The 21,651-nt window shown below is 42.8% G+C and overlaps 2 protein-coding genes across 6 annotated transcripts in view; one reads left to right on the forward strand and one right to left on the reverse strand.

The window, feature by feature from the left end:
* LOC137377532 (sodium/hydrogen exchanger 9B2-like) overlaps nt 1-21,651 on the reverse strand; it is a 208,668-nt gene that overhangs the window by 186,789 nt on the left and 228 nt on the right. For both annotated transcript variants that reach the window (XM_068047227.1, XM_068047254.1), the window contains exon 2: nt 21,346-21,469. In XM_068047227.1, coding sequence (XP_067903328.1) covers nt 21,346-21,374 — 29 coding nt within the window. In that variant the 5' untranslated portion in view covers nt 21,375-21,469. The remainder of the gene's footprint in view (nt 1-21,345; nt 21,470-21,651) is intronic.
* Nucleotides 21,435-21,651, forward strand: part of bdh2 (3-hydroxybutyrate dehydrogenase, type 2) — a 98,583-nt gene continuing 98,366 nt past the window's right edge. For 3 of the 4 annotated variants that reach the window (XM_068047321.1, XM_068047329.1, XM_068047292.1), the window contains exon 1: nt 21,435-21,516. The gene's annotated coding sequence lies outside the window, so the exon portion shown is untranslated. The remainder of the gene's footprint in view (nt 21,517-21,651) is intronic. The other variant, XM_068047301.1, reaches the window with a different exon arrangement.

A 21,651-nucleotide genomic window follows, 5' to 3' on the forward strand; every position in this document is an offset into this window, starting at 1 on the left:
CCTAGTATAGGTAGGTGGTAGGGAAATATAGGGACAGGTGGGGATGTGGTAGGAATATGGAATTAGTGCAGGATTAGTATAAATGGGTGGTTGATGGTCGGCACAGACTCGGTGGGCCGAAGGGCCTGTTTCAGTGCTGTATCTCTAACTAACTTTACAAACTTTACAACTGGGACTTTCTATATTTACCATGACCGCTGATACTTGACAATATTTTTGACTCATGTTTGTGCTCTTTTCTAAGACATGCAACTTTTTTGCCACCTCTCGCCACTCCTCCTGTAATGTCCACAGAGTTCACATTACCTGTGACATACTGTTATGTATGTTACTTCTGAAACATTTTGGATGCCTTCCTCTGGCAACCAAAATGTCATGCCATTTTTCCTGGAAACAGTTCACGAGAATCTGTGAAAAATAAGCTTTGCAAAACTGCTGAGTCACTGAGCCCTTTGCTTTATACCAGTTAATTGGGTCATTAGCTGCTTCACAATAAAGGCCAGCTCGGGTCTGCAAATGCAACCCAACCCAAGCCCGACGGAACCACATCCGACCTTGAGCCCAACTCGGCCCGAGTCCTTCCATTTTTTCCCATACCTGACCCGACCATCAGTTAACCTACCTTCCGTTTTTCACTTTGTTGCTTATCTGTAAAAGCTTAAAATAACTGTAACAAAACCACCTTTCAAGTCCAAAAAGTACATTAACATTGGAGCCACTCACTGGAGGTGGTGATAGTGTACCTGACCCGAGCCCGAATGCCGGACCCAGAAGTGCGACCTGAGCCAAACCCGACACATGTTGTCGAGTTCGGGTCGGGTAGCCAGCCTTTACTTCAGAAATGTTAAAGTACAACAGTTATGTTATGATTAGTTTTTTTAAAACAAATTTACATTCAAAAAAAATTGTTTCAGAAGTGTGTTCCCACCATTTTGTTACCAAGTCATGAAGAATAGCAAAAGAAACCGTATTTAATTAAGTAAGTACAAAGAAAAAAAATAAATATTAGACAAACAAGATGAGAGAGAAGCAGGTAAGAGAAATAAAGGGGAAAGAAAGGAAATATAGAAAACATAAATGTAGAGAGAAAGAGAGAATACATACTGAGGAAGAAACTCGAGATAAATAGCTGGAAAAACAGACAAACACAAAATTGAGAGATACAAAATAGTTCAGGTAAAGAGTGATTAAATAAAGATACACACACAATAGAAAAGAGGATGACAGGCATAAATATAGGATGACATACACAAGCGCAAAGAATAAGGAGAGACAGACAGTTAAAATATAGAAAGGAGGCAAAGAAATATAGTAGATTTTCCAGTTGGTGGGAATGGTCCTACTAATGATAATTGAGAAAACTGGGACTTGCTGATTTCAGCAGATACCTGCTCATAATGTGCACTGGTATTTTTGCACTTCATATTGTCCACTGGAACAAAACCTTCAATACGGATGCAAAATGGGAACTAGAACATTGAGATGAAGCCCATGATTTTCTGTGTTTCTAGTAGAGGTCCCACCCAGTGCTCCTCCAGCCATTGAAAGTGGCCATTAAAATCTAAAAACATTAAGCCACATGGAGAAGGAAGGTCTTAAAGCTACACAGCCATTGTTTCAAATGTACATTTTATCTTTGCAAATGCAGAGTTTGGTTTCAAAGTGCCCCAACCACAGGGTTTCATGCTTTAAAAATAAGGAAGATTAAAGAAGGCATGCTAGGAAGAGAAGTTGGTGCCAGAGCTGGACTGCTGTATCCAGCATTACACCATCAATCATACCAACTTGCTGAGATATAGGGGAAATGCAGATTCCAGGTCAGTACAGAAACCGTTGCAGAGCTTCTACAACATCCTGTAAGAAAATGTTGTTGACCTCAACCATAGCGACGGTTCAAGCAATGTCACCTCCTTTCTCAACTGAACTTGAGCTCATGTAAAACTCTGCTACCTGTATCCTGACTTGCACCGTCCCATTCACCTACTGCCCCTTCATGTTCAAATATGTACATGGCCTCCTTATCTCTTTAACCTCTTCCAGCCCCACAACCCTCTGAGATCTCTTGTGCATCCCCAGTTTTAATTGCTGCATCACTGGTGGCCAAGCCTTCAGCTGCCTAAGCCCTAAGCACTGGAATCACCTCCCGAAACTTCCACGCCTCTCTACTTCTCTCCTCTTGTTTTAGTCATCTGTCCTAATATAAGGCTTTGTGTCAAATTTTATTTGATATCTGAAATATCAGGCATCATGCTCTCTGTTAACTTAACAAACAAGTGACTGATGCATTGTTCAGCAGGGCTAGTATTTTCATTGCCTTTCATATTGCAGGACAACAGCAACATAAGGGATTCCAAATTCACCACACTGTTGCATTTCACAAACTACAGGAAGTGATTAATGGAATTCGTGTAGCCATCTTGCATTCCATACAGTTGCCAACTTGTGGTCTTTAGTATGGGAACTTAAAGTTGTGAAATAAGTTAAAGATCCTATGTTTTCTCAGTCTCTCGGAGCTTGAGTAATTTGAAATCCTCTGCCGCGCAAAGTCATTTTGGGCTCTGCACAATACAAAATCCTTCAGGTCCACAGACAGCAGACCATTCAGTTACAAACTAGTTACTTCTCTTCTGATCTTTTACCTTTATTGCTTTTATCTCTCAGTTTGTTCACAACATTTTCTTACTGTTTTACTGTTGAAGACTTGCTTCTTGCTGGCATTTTACATAAGAAGTAGGAGTCATACAACCCCTCATGCCTGCTCCACCATTCAATAAGATCAATATTGAACTTTTACATCAACTCCACCTTTCCACACAATCCCCATATCCCTTGATTCCCTAAGTGTTCAAAAATTTATCGATCTTGGTCTTGCATTTACTCAACAACTGAGTATCCACAACCCCCTGGGGTAGAGAATTCCAAAGACACTCAATCCTCTAAATAAGGAATTTCTCTTCATCTCAGTCCTAAATATATGACTCCTTATCCATAGATTACGAACTCTGGTTCTGGACTCTCCAGGCAGGGGAAACAGTCTCTCAGCATCTACCCTGTCAAGCCCTCTAAAAGAATTTTATACATTTTAATGAGATCGCCTTTCAGTCTTCTAAGCTCCAGAGAATATAGGCCTATTCTACTCTATCTGTTCTCATAGGACAGTCCTCTCATCACAGAATCTATCTAATGAACGTTTGATAAGGTTCCCCATGGTAGGCTCATTCAGAAAGTAAGGAGGCATGGGATACAGGGAAAGTTGACTGTCTGGATACAGAATTGGCTGGCCCATAGAAGACAGAGGGTGGTGGTAGATGGAAAGTATTCAGCCTGGAGCTCGGTGACCAGAGGTGTTCCGCAGGGATCTGTTCTGGGACCTCTGCTCTTTGTGATTTTTATAAATGACTTGGATGAGGAAGTGGAAGGCTGGGTTAGTAAGTTTGTCGATGACACAAAGGTTGCTGGAGTTGTGGATAGTGTGGAGGGCTGTTGTAGGTTGCAACGGGACATTGACAGGATGCAGAGCTGGGCTGAGAAGTGGCAGATGGAGTTCAACCTGGAAAAGTGTGAAGTGATTCATTTTGGAAGGTTGAATTTGAATGCAGAATACAGGCTTAAAGACAGGATTCTTGGCAGTGTGGAGGAACAGAGGGATCTTGGGGTCCATGTCCATAGATCCCTCAAAGTTGCCACCCATGTTGATAGGGTTGTTAAGAAGGCGTATGGGGTGTTGGCTTTCATTACAGGGGGATTGAGTTTAAGAGCCACGAGGTTATGCTGCAGCTCTATAAAGCCCTGGTTAGACCACACTTGGAATATTGTGTTCAGTTCTGGTCGCCTCATTATAGGAAGGATGTGGAAGCTTTAGAGAGGGTGCAGAGGAGATTTACCAGGATGCTGCCTGGACTGGAGGGCATGTCTTACGAAGAAAGGTTGAGGGAGCTTTTCTCATTGCAGCGAAGAAGGATGAGAGGTGACTTGATAGAGGTGTACAAGATGATGAGAGGCATAGATAGAGTGGATAGCCGGAGACTTTTTCCCAGGGCGGAAAGGGCTATCACCAGGGGGCATAATTTTAAGGTGATTGGAGGAAGGTTTAGGGGAGATGTCAGAGGTAGGTTCTTTACACAGACAGTGGTGGGTGTGTGGAATGCACTGCCAGCGGTGGTAGTAGAAGCAGATACATTAGGGACATTTAAGCGACTCTTGGATAGGTACATGGATGATAGTAGAATGAAGGGTATGTAGGTAGTTTGATCTTAGAGTAGGTTAAAGGGTCGGCACAACATCGTGGGCCGAAGGGCCTGTACTGTTCTATGTTCTTTGTTGAACTTCCTATAGGCAAGTATATCCTTCTTTAGGTAAAGAGACCAAAACTGTACATAGTACTACAAGTATGGTCTCACCAAAGCCCTGTACAATTGCAGCAAGACTTCCTTACTCTTTTGTTTCCAAAACATTGAACAAGAAACTATCAGTTTGTCATTTTTATTTTGTTTCCAGATAAATTGTACTTATTTTGAATAACGTCTCATAGATTCCAGGGAGTAATTGAAATAATTAAACATCTCCAAGCCAACTGCAATAATTACCCTGAAGACTAAAATTTTGAATAATTTGACCTAACATTGAAATACAGAGACTGTGACTCATTCTTCGAAGAATTGAGAGCCATAATAATTCTAAATCTGTTTTTATGTTGGTTCCAATTACTTAAGCTGCAACTCTACATAAACACCATGGAGACGATTTATAAATTTTTAGGTTTTGTCATCGTCCGAGTTTAACTAGTTGATTAAGAATAAATTCTGCAAGAGGTTTTTTAGTGATATACTATAACTATTTTGTATTTTCTAATTTTGAATAAAATGTAAACCTTTAACTTTTTAAAAGATGAACAATAAACTTTTCATTGTCATACTTTCAATAGTTAATTATTTGATGTAACCTATTTTCATTTACCTTTAAATTTATGCAACTGAGTGCTTCGAACTGGTTACCCAAATTTATCAATTGGTGTTATTTTAACACTATTTAGCCCACATAAATGTCTGTGTTAAAATAACACCAGTCAAAAAATTAAGCTGCTATTTCTGTTAATTTAAGTAGCCAATATAAATTCTGCAGCCTCCCAGCCTGACCTACATCCGACTCTAAAGCCTCACTCCTGCCTGACTCTGCAGTCTGCTAACCTGAATCCCACCCTATTCTTCATATCATCAGCAGACTCCCAACTGACTCTGCAGCCTTTCTGCACTAACATCACAAATAACTTGCACTAATATAATGCCTCTATTGTAGAAAAACATCCCAAGATGTCTCACAGGAGTATGAGGAAAACAGATGCCAAGCAAATGAAGGAAAGATTAGGAGCGATACCAAAAGCTTTGTTAAGAAGGTGAGTTTTAGAAAAGTCCCTAAAGGAGAATAGAGATGTTGAGAGGAAGATGAATTTAGGGAGAAAATAAGACTTGGTGGCTAAAGCCATGGTGAATGGAAGGGTATCCACATGAAGTCAGAGATAGGGGAACAGAAAGTTTGGTGGAATATTAGAGGGCTGGAGGAGCTTATAGAGATAGGATAGCAAGATGGAGGTACGTAGACAAGGACAAGAATTTGAGGTGTTGTGGGATTGGGAGGAAATTTAGATTAGTATGGATGTTGGACGAGCGAGACTTTGTGCAAGATAGGATACAGGTAGAGTTTTGGAGGAGCTGAAGATTGGAGGATGGAAAACTGGCAAAGAGAGCATTGGGGTAATTGAGTTTGGAAGTGATGAAGGTGCGTAAGAGAATTTCAACAGCAAATGGAACTGAGGTGGAGGTGGGGGCTAGGTGATGTTTTGGGGGCATAAGGATATGGGGTCTGAAACTCAGCTTTGAATAGGATACCAACAGTGAGCCTGAGACAGTGGCCAAGTAGGGAATAGAAAGGAATGTGTATAGGAGCTGCAGATGATGGTTTTAGTCTTCCCAACATTATGCTATATTAAGTTAAGCCTTGCCTAAGACGTGATGTCAGGCAAGCATTAATTTCTAGGCAACAAATTAGTATTTTCAGAATTAACATCTGTACTTATTCCGTGTAACTTGATCAAGCTGCTTAGGTATGTTCAAAGGATTTGCTGTGTGAAACATCCTTAAGATTTCAGTAAGTTAACAATTTTGAATGAAACTGGTATCCTAAATGCATACTATGGTGCTATATGGGCATACATGCTAAGCATTCAATAAAGTGTAAGGTTACATTAAACCTTTTGGAGGGCAAGCATTTCAAGAGCGATAGATTCTGAGGAAGCACTTTCTGCATGCATACTTGGGATAAATTCGTGAGTTACAAATTCAGGAGTGCTCCAGGATCTTAATCTAGTGTCCACAAATAAACCCACATGCCTAATGAACTAAAGCATAACACTATGGCAAAGTAATCTTAGCAACCACAAGTTGTACAATGATCCGTTTTACTGATGAGATACACACTAGAAATAATAGATTATTACTGCATACTCTTGACATTGGCCGTTGAACAACAAATATTACTGTAACAGATTATATAGCTCAGAATACAAACTACAAATCAGGTTTATTAAGAAGTAAAATTAAATAGATGCGAGACAAACACATAATATTTTGCTAGGTTACAGAATTAAAAAAATAAGAAACATAAGAATATAAGCAGGAGTAGGCCATTCAGCCCCTCGAGCCTGCTCCACCATTCAATAAGATCATGCTGATCTTAGATTTCAACTCCAATTTCCCTTCTGATCTCCATATCCTTTTGATTATCTTAGAATCCAAAAATCTATCAATCTCAGCTTTGAATATACTCGGCAACTGAGCATCTACAGCTCTCTCGGCTACAAAATTCCCAAGATTCACACCCTCTGAGTGAAGAAATTTCTCATCTCAGTCCAAAATGGCTGACCCGTTATCCTGCGACAATACCCCTAGCTGTCGACTCTCCAGACAGTTTCAAATTCTGTACTTTAGGAAGGATGTCAATGCCATGGATAGGATACAGGAGCGACTCATAGAAGATAACATCAGGAATGAGAAGCTTTAGTCATAAAGAGAGTCCAGAAAAACTAAGGCCTTTTTCATTGGAAGAAATGAGGTTCAGAGGAGACCTAAAAGGGATGTTCAAAGTTATGAAAAGTTCTAGGGTAAAGTGGGAAAAGCTACATCCACTGGTCATCAATTTAACTAGAGGGTATAAATTTAAAATTTTCACTAACAGCATGAAGGGATAAGCTTAAATTTCTTTTAACAGATGGCTGTTGGGACATAGAATTTCTTACTGATAAAACAATGGAAGTCATATCCACATTAGCTTTAAAAAACAGAAGTGGATAAAATTTAGAGAAAGGTCTGAACTGACTGACCTCTTTCTCTCCTAGAAAATTCTATGATTCACTGTTTTACATGCGAAATCTAATATTCATGGAGGTTCTACTTATCAGCTGCTTGGAAAAGCAGAAATGTGCTAAAGAAACCTACATTTGGGACAATAACATTCCACCTTTTAGCTTTGAAGTCCAAACAGAGATAAAGGAAGGTAAAAAGGGTATCTTTCACAATTAAATAAAACTGTCAATCACAAATATGGTCTAAAGGCAGAAAGAAGGAACAACAGGGGTTTTCCTAATCTAATGTTAACACACCAAAACAAAGTGAGTTACCCTCGTAGGCTGCCCAGCACCACTCTTTTAGGACACAGCCTAGAATTCCCTGATGGGACAATTTTAAATAATTAACACGCCAGTGCTAAATATTAAACACTTCTGACCCAGAAGTAAATTATGCATCTTATAATTGTTAAAACACTCCATCAAGACAGGGTGACTCATCCAACTTTAAAGTGACATCAACACAGGACTGTTAATATGTATTTCGTCTGTACACTGCTTTTTCTGTGGTTACCTCTTGGGTAACCCAGCGATTTAACATCCACAGCACTTAAAGCAGCCAGAAGCACTGCACAAAGAACAGCCAGGCGCTGCGCAAATGACTACTGGCAACACCTATGCAGTCATATTCAGCTGGCCTCAGACACCGGAAACATTAGAGGAATGTATGATGGCATTAAGAGAGCTCTTGGGCCAACCATCAAGAAGATCGCCCCCCTCAAATCTAAATCAGGGGACATAATCACTGACCAACGCAAACAAATGGACCGCTGGGTTGAGCACTACCTAGAACTGTACTCCAGGGAGAATGCTGTCACTGAGACTGCCCTCAATGCAGCCCAGCCTCTACCAGTCATGGATGAGCTGGACATACAGCCAACCAAATCGGAACTCAGTGATGCCATTGATTCTCTAGCCAGCGGAAAAGCCCCTGGGAAGGACAGCATTACCCCTGAAATCTTCAAGAGTGCCAAGCCTGCTATACTCTCAGCACTGCATGAACTGCTATGCCTGTGCTGGGACGAGGGAGCAGTACCCCAGGACATGCGCGATGCCAATATCATCACCCTCTATAAAAACAAAGGTGACCGCGGTGACTGCAACAACTACCGTGGAATCTCCCTGCTCAGCATAGTGGGGAAAGTCTTTGCTCGAGTCGCTCTAAACAGGCTCCAGAAGCTGGCTGAGCGTGTCTACCCTGAGGCACAGTGTGGCTTTTGTGCAGAGAGATCGACTGTTGACATGCTGTTCTCCCTTCGTCAGATACAGGAGAAATGCCGTGAACAACAGATGCCCCTCTACATTGCTTTCATTGATCTCACCAAAGTCTCCGAAGAAGGGTCACTGACCCGAAACGTTAACTCTGCTTCTCTTTCCACAGATTCTGCCAGACCTGCTGAGTGGTTCCTGCATTTCTTGTTTTTATTTCAGATTTCCAGCATCCGCAGTATTTTGCTTTTATGTCCTGTTGCAGTCAATTTGTATCATCCTCACTGTTTGCCACTCCTCCAAGTTTGGTAGCATCAGCAAATTTTGAAATTTTACTCTGTTTTCCAATATCCAAAGTATATATATATATGTACATACACACCAAAAAGAGCAGGGGTCCTGGCACTGAACCTTGGGGAACACCACAGTCCACCAACTTCCATGCTGAAAAACAACCATTTACCATGACTTTGCTGGTTTGTTTTTTATTCCCCCCACCCCCACCCCACACCTTGTTTCTTTCTTAATCCCCTTACTTTGTGTTTGGACAGCTGCTATCCTGTCATTCACACCTCATCCAAACACATCTTTTATTTCTTCACTGGTCTCATTACACCCGCTTTGGTTTAGTATCATGAAACCTTTCGTCATTTAGTCTCTCATGCCCTCCATCCTAACACAGACCTTCCCTTTTCTTCTCCCCTCCCCTTTCACATGCTCAAAACGTATTATATTTCTATCTTTTGCCAGTTCTGATGGAAGGTCACACAGACCTGAAATGTTAACTCGATTTTTCTCTCCACAGATGCTGCTAGACCTCAGTATTTCCAGCATTATCTGTTATTGTTTCAAATTTCCAGCATCTATAGTATTTTGCTTTTGTGTTGTGTTGATTTACCACAACTTGCTGTTTTCTGTCCTTAAGCCAATTTTTTTATCCAACTGGACACTGACCCTCCTATTCCGAGCCTCAAATTTGTTGACCAGCCTTTTATGTGGTACTTTATCAAAAGCTTTCTTAAAATCCATATAGACAGCATCCACTTCATCAACCTTCTGTTACTTAGTCAAAAAATTCAATTAGATTAGTCAAGCACAATCTTCCTTTCACAAATCCATGCTAACTCTCCTTAATTAACTCAAACCTCCCCAAGTGTCTGTTTTTTTCCCCCCCGATTATTGTTTCTAAAACCTTACCACCACTGATGTTAAACTGACCAACCTGTAGTTACTAGGAATGTCCTTACACCCTTTCTTGAATAAGGGTGTCACATTTTCTACACTCCAATCCTCTGGCACTTTGCCTGTATCTAGGGAATATTAGGGCAAGCCCTTCTGCTATCTCCACTCCCACTTCTTTTAGTAACCTGGGATACAAGCTTTCCGGACCAGGCAACCTATCCACTCTAAGCATAGCCAGCCTTTCCAGTACATCCTTCCTATCGATTTTCATCCCATCCATTACCTCTTTCATATCCGCTTCTACCGATACTTTGTCAACATCCTCTTCCTTAGTAAACACCAATACAAAGTACTCATTAAATATTCTAGCTTTGGCCTGTACCTCTTGTCCCTAATAGGCCCCACTCCACCTCTTACTACCCACTTACTATTTACATGCTGGTAGAAGACTTTTGGGTTCCCTTTTATGTTGACTGCCATTCTACTCTCATATTCTCTCTTTGCCAGTCTTGTGTTCATCTTCACTTTCCCCATCAACTTATATTTGGCCTGGCCAGAAAACAAAGGGTAGTAGTCGACAGATGTTTTTGTGTATGAAAAGCTGTTTCCAGTGGTGTTCCACAGGGCTCAGTGTTGGGTCCCTTGCTTTTTTTGTGGTATATATTAATGATTTGGATTTAAATGTGGGGGGCATGATTAGGAAACTTGCTGATGACACAAAAATTCGCCGTGTAGTTGATGGTGAAGAGGATAGCTGTAGACTCCAGAATTATATCAATGGTTTGGTTGAGTGGGCGGAAAAGTGGCAAATGGAATTCAATCCATATAGGTGTGAGGTGATGCATTTGGGTAGGGCAAATAAAGCGAGGGAATACACAATAAACGGGAGGATATTGAGAGGGGTAGAGGAAGTGAGAGACCTTGGAGTGCATGTCCACAGGTTCCTGACGGTGGCAGGACAGGTGGATAGAGTGATGAAGAAAGCATATGGAACGCTTTTGTTTATTGGCCAAGGTACAGAATTCAAAAGCAGGGATTTAATGCTGGAACTGTATAAAACACTGGTCAGGCCACAGTTGGAGTATTGCGTACGGTTCTGGTCACCACATTACAGGAAGGACATAATTGCTCTGGAGAGAGTACAGAGGAGATTTACAAGAATGTTGCCTGGGCTTGAAAGTTGCAGCTATGAGGAAAGATTGGATAGGCTAGGGTTGTTTTCCTTAGAAGAGGATGCTGAGGGGTGACTTAATAGCGGTGTACAAAATTATGAGGGGCCTAGATAGAGGAGACAGGAAGGACCTGTTTTCCTCTAACGGAGAGGTCAATTACCAGGGACACAGATTTACGGTGATTGGTAGAAGGATTAGAGGGGTCATGAGGAAAGACTTTTTCACCCAGAGGGTAGTGGGTGTCTGCAATTCACTGCCCAGAACGGTGGTGGAGGCAGAAACCCTCAATTCATTGAAAAGGTACCTGGACATGCACCTGAAGTGCTGTAACCGGCAAGGCTTTGGACCAGGTGCTGGAAGGTGGGATTAGATTGGGTGGATAGTTTTTCGGCCAGCACGGACACAACGGACTGAATGGCCTCCTTCTGTGCCGTAATTTTTCTATGGTTGAAGAATTCACTTGACATGCATCATACACGGTTATTTTTTGTTTCATCATATTCTCTCTTCCTCCCATCCAAGAAGCCCTGGCTTTGTTTCCCTTACCTTTCATCCTTGTCGGAATGTACCTAGTCTGTTCCTGAAACATCTCCTCCAGTTTTTTCTGTCAGTTTTTGGTTCCATTTTACCCTAGCTAGATGCCCTCTCATATAATTAAAGCAAAATACTGCAGATGCTGAAAATCTGAAATAAAAACAAAGTGCTGGAAATACTCAGCAGGTCTGGCAGCATCTGTGGAGAGAGAAACAGAGTTAACGTTTCACATCAGTGACCTTTCATCCTTTCATCAGAGGAAAGGTCACAGACCTGTCGTTAACTCTGTTTCTCTCGCCACAGGTGCTGCCAGACCTGCTGCGTAGATCCCCTCTCATCCCATTGAAGTTAGCCCACTTCCAATTTAGAAGTTCAACTTCAGATTGTTCTTACATAAAAGCAAAATACTGTAGATGCTGAAGAAGGGTCACTGACCTGAAACGTTAACTCTGTTTCTCTCTCCACAGATGCTGCCAGACCTGCTGAGTATTTCCAGCATTTCTTATTTTTATTTCAGATTGTTCTTGTTCTTCTCCATTGCTAATCTAAACCTTATGATATAATCACTCTGACCCAAGTATTCCCCCGCAGACACTTGGCCCACCTCATTCCCCAGCACCAGGTCCAGCAATGCCACCTTCCGAGCTGGACCAAGAACATATCAGTCAAGGAAGTTCTCCTGAACACATTTCAGAAATTCCTCCCCCTGCTTAGCCTTTACTCTAACATTATCCCAACTGATATTTAGGTAATTGAAGTCCCTCAATATCACCACTCTATAGTTCTTCTGCATCTCTGTGATTTCCCTGCAGATTTGCTCCTCTATCTCTCTCTTTCACTATTGTCATGGTCCTGTAGTTTTTTTTTCCAGGAATATGTAGTGTACCTTTAAGGCTTGCAAAGGATCAGTACTGCTTTAAGAACCAGCAGGCCTCTGGAGTTACCGAGAAGGTACATTTTCATTGCATTGGATGCTGCCATTTGGAGACTGCGATTCAAAGGGTGCATTCTCCTTACCATGGATACAGCCACTGGGATTAAGTATCAAGCGATACATTTGTTACAATTCAATTTTGAGCTGGCTTTTTAGTTGAAGACAGTCTGTTCCGACAGAGAACACACAGACAGACAGCTAGTGTTGGCATCTGGAAAAAGAGCTCTCAACCATTTAAACTGAAGGAAGAGAATTTTAGTCTATTTAATTATTATTATCTCTCAAAATTCTAAAAAAAAAAGTCAAGCCAAAGCAGAGATCTCTGGTAATTTAAACTGAAGGAAGGGAAGTAAGACTGTGACAATCTTTTATACCTCAAAAAACTCTCAAGTCAAATTGATTCTATTGAAAGTGTTCGCAAGTTGCTAACTGTTGAGAAGGAGAAGGAAAGCATCACTTACTGCTGAAATTAGACTACGGACTGTTCTACTGTGGAAGAGCCTTTTCCCCCCATTGAACAGCTGTGAACTTCAAGCAACATTGGATTATAAATTTGCAAGGACTCTAATTTTTTTCTATTTTAAATGTTGTTGATGTCTTCATAGTTTTTAAGAATTTAGTTTTTCGAATTAAACAGATAATTTGTTGATTGAAAGACACCTGGTGAGGAGGATGCAGCGAGGCTTCAGGGTGATTCGGACAAGTTGAGTGAGTGGGCTGATGCATGGCAGATGCAGTATAATGTGGATAAATGAGGTTATCCACTTTGGTAGCAAAAACAGGACGGCAGATTATTATCTGAATGGCTATAAACTGAGAGAGGGGAATATGCAGCAAGACCTGGGTGTTCTCGTACACCAGTCGCTGAAGATAAGCATGCAGGTGCGACAGGCGGTAAAAAGGGCAAATGGTATGTTGGCCTTCATAGCGAGAGGATTCGAGTACAGGAGCAGGGATGTCTTGCTGCAATTGTATAGGGCCTTGGTGAGATCACACCTGGAATATTGTGTGCAGTTTTGATCTTATCTGAGGAAGGATGTTCTTGCTATAGAGGGAATGCAGCGAAGGTTTACCAGACTGATTCCTGGGATGGCAGGACTGACATATGAGGAGAGATTGAGTTAGTTAGGATTATATTCGCTGGAGTTCAGCAGAGTGAGGGGGGATCTCATAGAAACCTATAAAATTCTAACAGGACTTGACAGGGTAGATGCAGGAAGGATGTTCCCGATGGTGGGGAGTCCAGAACCAGGGGTCATAGTCTAAGGATACGAGGTAAACCTTTCGGGACTGAGATGAGGAGAAATATCTTCACCCAGAGAGTGGTGAACCTGTGGAATTCGCTACCACAGATAGCAGTTGAGGCCGAAACATTGTATGTTTTCAAGAAGGAGTTAGATAAAGCTCTTGGGGCGAAAGGGATCAAAGGATATGGGGGGAAAGCGGGAACCGGCTACTGAGTTGGATGATCAGCCGTGATCATAATGAATGGCAGAGCAGGGCCGAATGGCCTACTCCTGCTCCTATTTTCAATGTTTCTATGGTTTGGTTAGCCTCATTCGGGGGTTAATAGATGGTACAATTTGGCTGGGTCTTTAATTTGGAAACTTTTAAATGATATGTTAGGCGATCTGTGGAGCAACAGGATTGAATTAACTCCGTTTCTCCCACCACAATCAGAATCGTATAATTTGATTGGGGGCTTTGACTGGAGCAGTCGGTCGTAACACTATTTGGAGGCCGATAAAATACCCCCAATGGTGTGATCATACTTTACTTGGTTCTCAATTCTGTCCTTGCCCACTCAAGGCCATCCTCTCTTTCCAACACTACAAAGTCTTCCCTAATCAGTGCATTCATGAGGATGAGAGCTATGTCGATAGCAGGTGTGTAGATGTGGTCATCCCACAGCTTAAGAGTATGGAGGGAGAGAGGGAATGCATGACCACCAGGCAGTCAAAAAGAATCAGGCAGGTAGTGCAGGAGACCTCCAAGTGCATCTCACTCTCCAACAGGTATTCAGTTCTGAATACTGAGGACAGCGATCCTTCACCTGGGGAGTGCAGCCAAAGCCAAGTCACGGGCGGCTCAGCTGCACAGTGAGGTACAGGAAAGACTGGAAGAGCCATAGTGATATTTGATTCAATAGTCGGGGAACAGACAGGCGTTTCTGTGACCGCAGACGTGAATCCAGGATGGAGCGTTGCCTCCCTGGTGCCAGGGTCAAGGATGTCACTGAGCGGGTGCAGAGCATCCTGAAGGGGGAGGAGGGTGAACAGCCAGCAGTCGTGGTCCACATCGGAACCAACGACATAGGCAGAAAGAGGGATGTGGTCCTGCAGTCAGAATTTAGGGAGCTAGGTAAGAAAGGTAGGAAGAAAGGACCTCAAAGGTAGTCATTTCCGGATTACTCCCAGTGTCACGCGCAAACGAGTATAGAAATAGAAGGAAAAAACAGGTAAATGCATGGCTGGAAAGATGGTGCAGGAGGGAGGGCTTTAGATTCCTTGGACAATGGGACTGGCTGTGGGGGAGAAGGGACCTATACAGGCTGGACGGGTTGCACCTGAACAGAGCCAGGACTGAGTTCCTTGCGAGACGTTTTGCTAGTGTTGTTGGGGAAAGTTTAAGCTAGTTTGGCAGGAGGATGGGAACCTGAGGGTAGACTCAGTTGGGACAAAATCAGAAATGAAAATGGACGGCAGAAAATTAATAGATGAGTTTGGAAGACAGAGCAAACAAAGGTTAGAAAATAAAAACAAAAGAGTTTGGCAGTGCTCAAGGGGGTCTATTTCAATGCAAGGAGTATAGCAAATAAAGCAGATGAACTGAGGGCACAGACACGTGGCAGTATGATATCATAGCTATTACAGAAACATGGTTTAAGGAGGGGCAGACAGGAATGGCAGCTCAACGTTCCCAGTTACAGGGTTTTCAGATGCGATAGGGAGGGGGATAAGAAAGGAGGGGGAATTTTGGTCAAGGAAACTATTACAGCTGTGAGGAGGGATGATATATTGGAAGGTTCATCAAATGAGGCCATATGGCTTGAGCTAACGAACAAAAAAAGGCGCAATCACTGCTGGGACTATACTGTAGACCCCTAGCCAGAGGGAGGAAGAAGAACAGATATGTAGACAAATCTCTGAGAAGTGCAAGAACAATAGGGCAGTAATAGGGGATTTTAACTACCTTAATATTAACTGGGATAGTTTTATTGTGAAAGGAATGGAGGGAGCAGCATTCTTGAGGTGTATTCAGGAGAATTTTTTTGTCCAATATGTAGCAAGTCCAACAAGAGAGGGTACAGTTTTAGACTTAGTTTTAGGAAATGAAGATGGGCAGGTGGAAGGAGTGGCAGTGGGAGAGAATTTTGGTGGTAGTGATCATAATTCAGTCAGTTTTAACATAATTGTGGAAAAAGAACAGAGATAGAACAGGAGTTAGAGTTCTCAGTTGGGGAATGGCCAATTTTACTAAATTGAGGAGTGATATAGCGAATGTGAACTGGAAACAGCTACTTGAAGGTAAATCCGTATCAGAGCAGTGGGAGGCATTCAAAGGGGAGATTCAAGGGGTTCAGAGTAAGTAAGTTCCCAGAAAGAAAAAGGGTGAAACAGCCAAATCTAGAGCCCCATGGATGTTGAGGAGCTTACAGGGTAAGACAAGGCAGAAAAGGAAAGAGTATGTCCGACACCGAGAATTCAATACTACAGAAAGCCGAGAGAGTATAGAAAGTGGAGGGGTGAAATCAAAAAGGAAATTAGGAAAGCAAAGAGAGGGCATGAAAGAATATTGGCAAGCAAAATCAAGGTGAACTCAAAGATGTTTTAACAATACATTAAGAGTAAGAGGATAACTAAGGAGAGAGTCGGGCCCACAAAAGACCAAAAAGGTAACCTATGTGTCGGGGTGGAAGATGTTGGTATGGTTTTTAATGAATACTTTGTGTCTGTCTTCACAAAAGAGGGGGACAATGCAGATATCGTAGTTAAGGAGGAGAAGTGTGAAATATTGAATGTTATCAACATAGGGAGAGACTAAGTATTAATGAGATTAGCATCCTTGAAAGTTAATAAATTAGCAGGGCCAGATGAAATGTACCTTAGGCTGTTAAAGGAAGCAAGAGAGGAAATAGCAGAAGGTCTGACCAACATGTTCCAGTCCTCACTAGATACAGGTGTGGTGCCAGAGGATTGGAGAATTGCTAACGTTGTACCTCTGTTTAAAGAGGAAGTGAGGACTAGACCAAATAATTACAGGCCAGTCAGTCTAACCTCAGTAGTGGGCAAACTATTCTGAGAGACAGGATAAACTGTCACTTAGAAAGGGACAGGTTAATCAAGGATAGTCAGCATGAATTTGTTCAGGGAAGATCTTGTTTGACTAACTTGATCGAATTTTTTGAAGAAATAACAAGGAAAATAGATGAGGGTAGTGCAGTTGACGTGGTCTACATGGATTTTAGCAAGGCTTTTGACAAGGTCCCATATGGCAGACTGGTTAAAAAAAATAAAATCCCATGGGATCCAGGGAAATGCAGCAAGGTGGATACAAAATTGGTTCAGTGGCAGGAAACAAAGGGTAATTGTTAACGGGTGATTTAGCGACTGGAGGGCTGTTTCCAGTGGCGTTCCGCAGGGCTCAGTACTGGGTCCCCTGTTTTTTGTGATATAAACAATTTGGACATAAATATAGGGGGCATGGTCAAGAAGTTTGCAGATGACACAAAGATTGCCCATGTTGTAGATAGCGAGGAGGATAGCTGTAGGCTGCAGGAAGATATTGATATTCTGGTCAGATGGGCAGAAAAGTGGCAAATGGAATTCAACCTGGAGAAGTGTGAGATGATGCATTTGGTGAGGTCAAACAAGACAAAGGAATACACGATTAATAGGGAAATACTGGGAAGTGTAGAGGAAGTGAGGGACCTTGGAGTGTATGTCCACAGATCCCTGAAGGTAGCAGGACAGGTCGATAAGGTGGTTAAGAAGGCATATGGAATCCTTTCCATTATTAGCCAAGGTATAGAATACAAGAGCAGGGAGGTTATGCTAGAACTGTATAACTCATTGGTTAGGCCACAACTTGAGTACTGTGTGCAGTTCTGGTCACCTCATTACAGAAAGAATGTAATTGCACTAGAGAGGGTACAGAGGATATTTACAAGGATGTTGCCAGGACTGGAAAAATGCAGCTATGAGGAAAGATTGGATAGGCTGAGGTGGTTCTCCTTGGAACAGAGAAGGCTGAGGGGAGATCCGATTGAAATGTACAATATTTTGAGGGGCCTGGATAGAGTGGAGGTGAAGGGTCTATTCACCTTAGCAGAGAGGTCAGTGATAAGGGGGCATAGATTTAAAGTGATTGGTAGAAAAATTAGAGGGGAGATGAGGAAAACATTTTTCACCCAGAGGGTGGTGGGGGTCTGGAACTCCCTGCCTGAAAGGGCAGTTGAGGCAGAAACCCTCAACTCATTCAATACGAATTAGAAGCAGGAGTAGGCCACTCAGCCCCTCGAGTCAGCTCCACCATTCAATAAGTTCATGGCTGAACTGATTACTCCACATTTCCACCTACCCCCGATAACCTTTCACCCCCTTGCTTATCAATAAGCTATCTCCCTCTGCCTTAAAAATATTCAAAGACTCTGCTTCCACTGCCTTTCGAAGAAGAGAATTCCAAAGACTCACGACCCTCTGAGAAAAAATTTCTCCTCATCTCTCTCTTAAATGGGCGACCCCTTATTTTTAAACAGTGACCCCTAGTTCTAGATTCTTCCACAAGGGGAAACATCCTTTCCACATCCACCCTGTCAAGACTCCTCAGGATCTTATATGTTTCAATCAAGTCACCACTTACTCTTCTAAACTCTAGTGGATACAAGCCTAGCCTGTCCAGTATTTCCTCGTAAGACAGCCCACCCATTCCAGGTATTGATCTAGTAAACCTCTGTACTGCCTCCAATGTATTTACATCCTTCCTTAAATAAGGAGACCAGTACTGTACACAGTAATCCAGATGTGGTCTCACCAATGCCATGTATAGATGAAGCATAACCTCCCTACTTTTGTATTCAATTCTCCTCACGATAAACGATAATATTCTATTAGCTTTCCTAATTACTTGCTGGACCTGCATACTAACCTTTTGCGATTCATGCACAAGGACACCCAGATCCTTCTGCATCTCAGAGCTCTGCAGTCTCACCATTTAGGTAATATGCTTTTTTATTCTTCCTGCCAAAGTGGACAATTTCACTTTTTCCCACATTATACTCCATTTGCCAGGTTTTTGCTCACTCACATAACCTATCTATATCTCTTTGCAGCCTTCTTATGTCCTCTTCACAACTTATTTTCCTACCTATCTTTGTGTCATTAGCAAATTTAGCAACCATACCTTCGGTCCCTTCATCCATGTAATTTATATAAATTGTAAAAAGTTGAAGTCCCAGCACAGATTCCTGTGGCACACCACTCGTTACATCTTGCCAACCAGAAAATGACCCATTTATGCCTACTGGTTCCTGTTAGCTCGCCAATCTTCTATCCATGCCAATACGTTACCCCCTACAAAATGAGCTTTTATTTTCTGCAAGAACCTTTTATGTGGTATCTTATCAAATGCCTTCTGGAAATCTAGTTACAGTATATCCACTGGTTCCCCTTTATCCACAGGACATGTAACTCCCTCAAAGAACTCAAAAGATTAGAATAGGTGGATTGTTTTTCAGCCAGCACAGACACGATGGGCCAAATGACCTCTTTCTATGATCCTACTACCACCCCACCTCCCTTTTCTCCTTCCCTATATTTAAGCACCCAGTCCTCACCACTTGCTGCATGTTAGGATATAGGCAGCAGAGCTTTGGAGGAACTCAAGTTTATTAAGAGTGAACGATGGGAAGCTGACCTGAAGAGCGTTGGAGCATGAATGACGTTTCAGCAGCCGATGGACTCTGGGGCAGGGACTGGCATAATGGAGGTGGAGGTAGGAGGTCATGGGCAGCACAAGCTAAGTTCGGGGTCAAATACCTGCTAAAATGAGGGGATTATCTTGCATTGCTTTCATTGATCTCACCAAAGCCTTTGACCTCGTCAGCAGACGTGGTCTCTTCAGACTACTAGAAAAGATCGGATGTCCACCAAAGCTACTAAGTATCATCACCTCATTCCATGACAATATGAAAGGCACAATTCAACATAGCGGCACCTCATCAGAGCCCTTTCCTATCCTGAGTGGTGTGAAACAGGGCTGTGTTCTCGCACCCACACTTTTTGGGATTTTCTTCTCCCTGCTGCTTTCACATGCGTTCAAATCCTCTGAAGAAGGAATTTTTCTCCACACAAGATCAGGGGGCAGGTTGTTCAACCTTGCCCGTCTAAGAGCGAAGTCCAAAGTACGGAAAGTCCTCATCAGAGAACTCCTCTTTGCTGACGATGCTGCTTTAACATCTCACACTGAAGAGTGCCTGCAGAGTCTCATCGACAGGTTTGCGGCTGCCTGCAATGAATTTGGCCTAACCATCAGCCTCAAGAAAACGAACATCATGGGGCAGGACGTCAGAAATGCTCCATCCATCAATATTGGCGACCACGCTCTGGAAGTGGTTCAAGAGTTCACCTACCTAGACTCAACTATCACCAGTAACCTGTCTCTAGATGCAGAAATCAACAAGCGCATGGGTAAGGCTTCCACTGCTATGTCCAGACTGGCCATGAGAGTGTGGGAAAATGGCGCACTGACACGGAACACAAAAGTCCGAGTGTATCAGGCCTGTGTCCTCAGTACCTTGCTCTACGGCAGCGAGGCCTGGACAACGTATGTCAGCCAAGAGCGACGTCTCAATTCATTCCATCTTCGCTGCCTTCGGAGAATACTTGGCATCAGGTGGCAGGACCGTATCTCCAACACAGAAGTCCTTGAAGCGGCCAACACTTATACAGCTTATACACACTACTGAGTCAGCGGCGCTTGAGATGGCTTGGCCATGTGAGCCGCATGGAAGATGGCAGGATCCCCAAAGACACATTGTACAGCGAGCTCGCCACTGGTATCAGACCCACCGGCCGTCCATGTCTCCGCTATAAAGACGTCTGCAAACGCGACATGAAATCGTGTGACATTGATTACAATTCGTGGGAGTCAGTTGCCAGCATTCGCCAGAGCTGGCGGTCAGCCATAAAGACGGGGCTAAATTGTGGCGAGTCGAAGAGACTTAGTAGTTGGCAGGAAAAAAGACAGAGGCGCAAGGGGAGAGCCAACTGTGTAACAGCCCCGACAAACCAATTTCTCTGCAGCACCTGTGGAAGAGCCTGTCGCTCCAGAATTGGCCTTTATAGCCACTCCAGGCGCTGCTCCACAAACCACTGACCACCTCCAGGCGCGTATCCATTGTCTCTCGAGATAAGGAGGCCCAAAAGAAAAGAAAAAAGAAACAGATATAAGAGAAAAATACTGCAGATGCTGGAACTCTGAAATGAGAAGAGAAAGTGGCGGAAATACTCAGCAGGTCTGACTGTATTTGTGTGGCGAGAAACAGAGTTAACGTTTCAGGTCTGCGACCCTTCATCAGAATTATGAAGGATTAAATAGATAGCTTTCAAAGAGCCGGCACAGTCCGAACAGCCTCGTTGTGCGCTGTATGAGTCATTAGGAAGATGAAAATATGAGAAAGAACAAAAAGCATAGCATGAGCCCCGAACTTGGGATAACTCTCTGAATTCTGTTTGCCTCCATGCCCAGGAGCTGGAGCGAGTTTCTCATTAACTGCTTACTCCGGACCTGAATGCAAGGATCACGTCCGATCGAGTGCATTTGTTCCCCCACCCCTGTTACGGTTTGCATATCCTGCAAGCAGATGGGTTAAAGAGCAGAAACTTTAGCAGTAAAGTAGCCGTCATGCACCTAACCTCTGTGTGAATGAAGCTCCATATATCATGCAGCAATGTCTGCAGGCGCAAGGACTGGTGGGGTCTGTAGTTTGTAGAAATCTGCTTCCTCAATAAACACTGTGCTAATTCCACTTTAGCAGTCCTAGAGGGAAGGAAGTTGGAAAATTGAAATTAACCTTATACTGCACGGTAAGGAGGGAAGATTTATTTTTACTGCATTGGGAACCTCGGGTACAGTTGAAAAGAGTAGCTACCTTTAATTCTATTCAAGGATTGAGACCGAAATGCCGTCTCTTCAACCGATTTTAGCGCCGTGGGGGCTGT

The sequence above is a fragment of the Heterodontus francisci genome, chromosome 1 (assembly GCF_036365525.1).
Source record: "Heterodontus francisci isolate sHetFra1 chromosome 1, sHetFra1.hap1, whole genome shotgun sequence".
Taxonomy (NCBI): Eukaryota; Metazoa; Chordata; class Chondrichthyes; order Heterodontiformes; family Heterodontidae; genus Heterodontus; species Heterodontus francisci.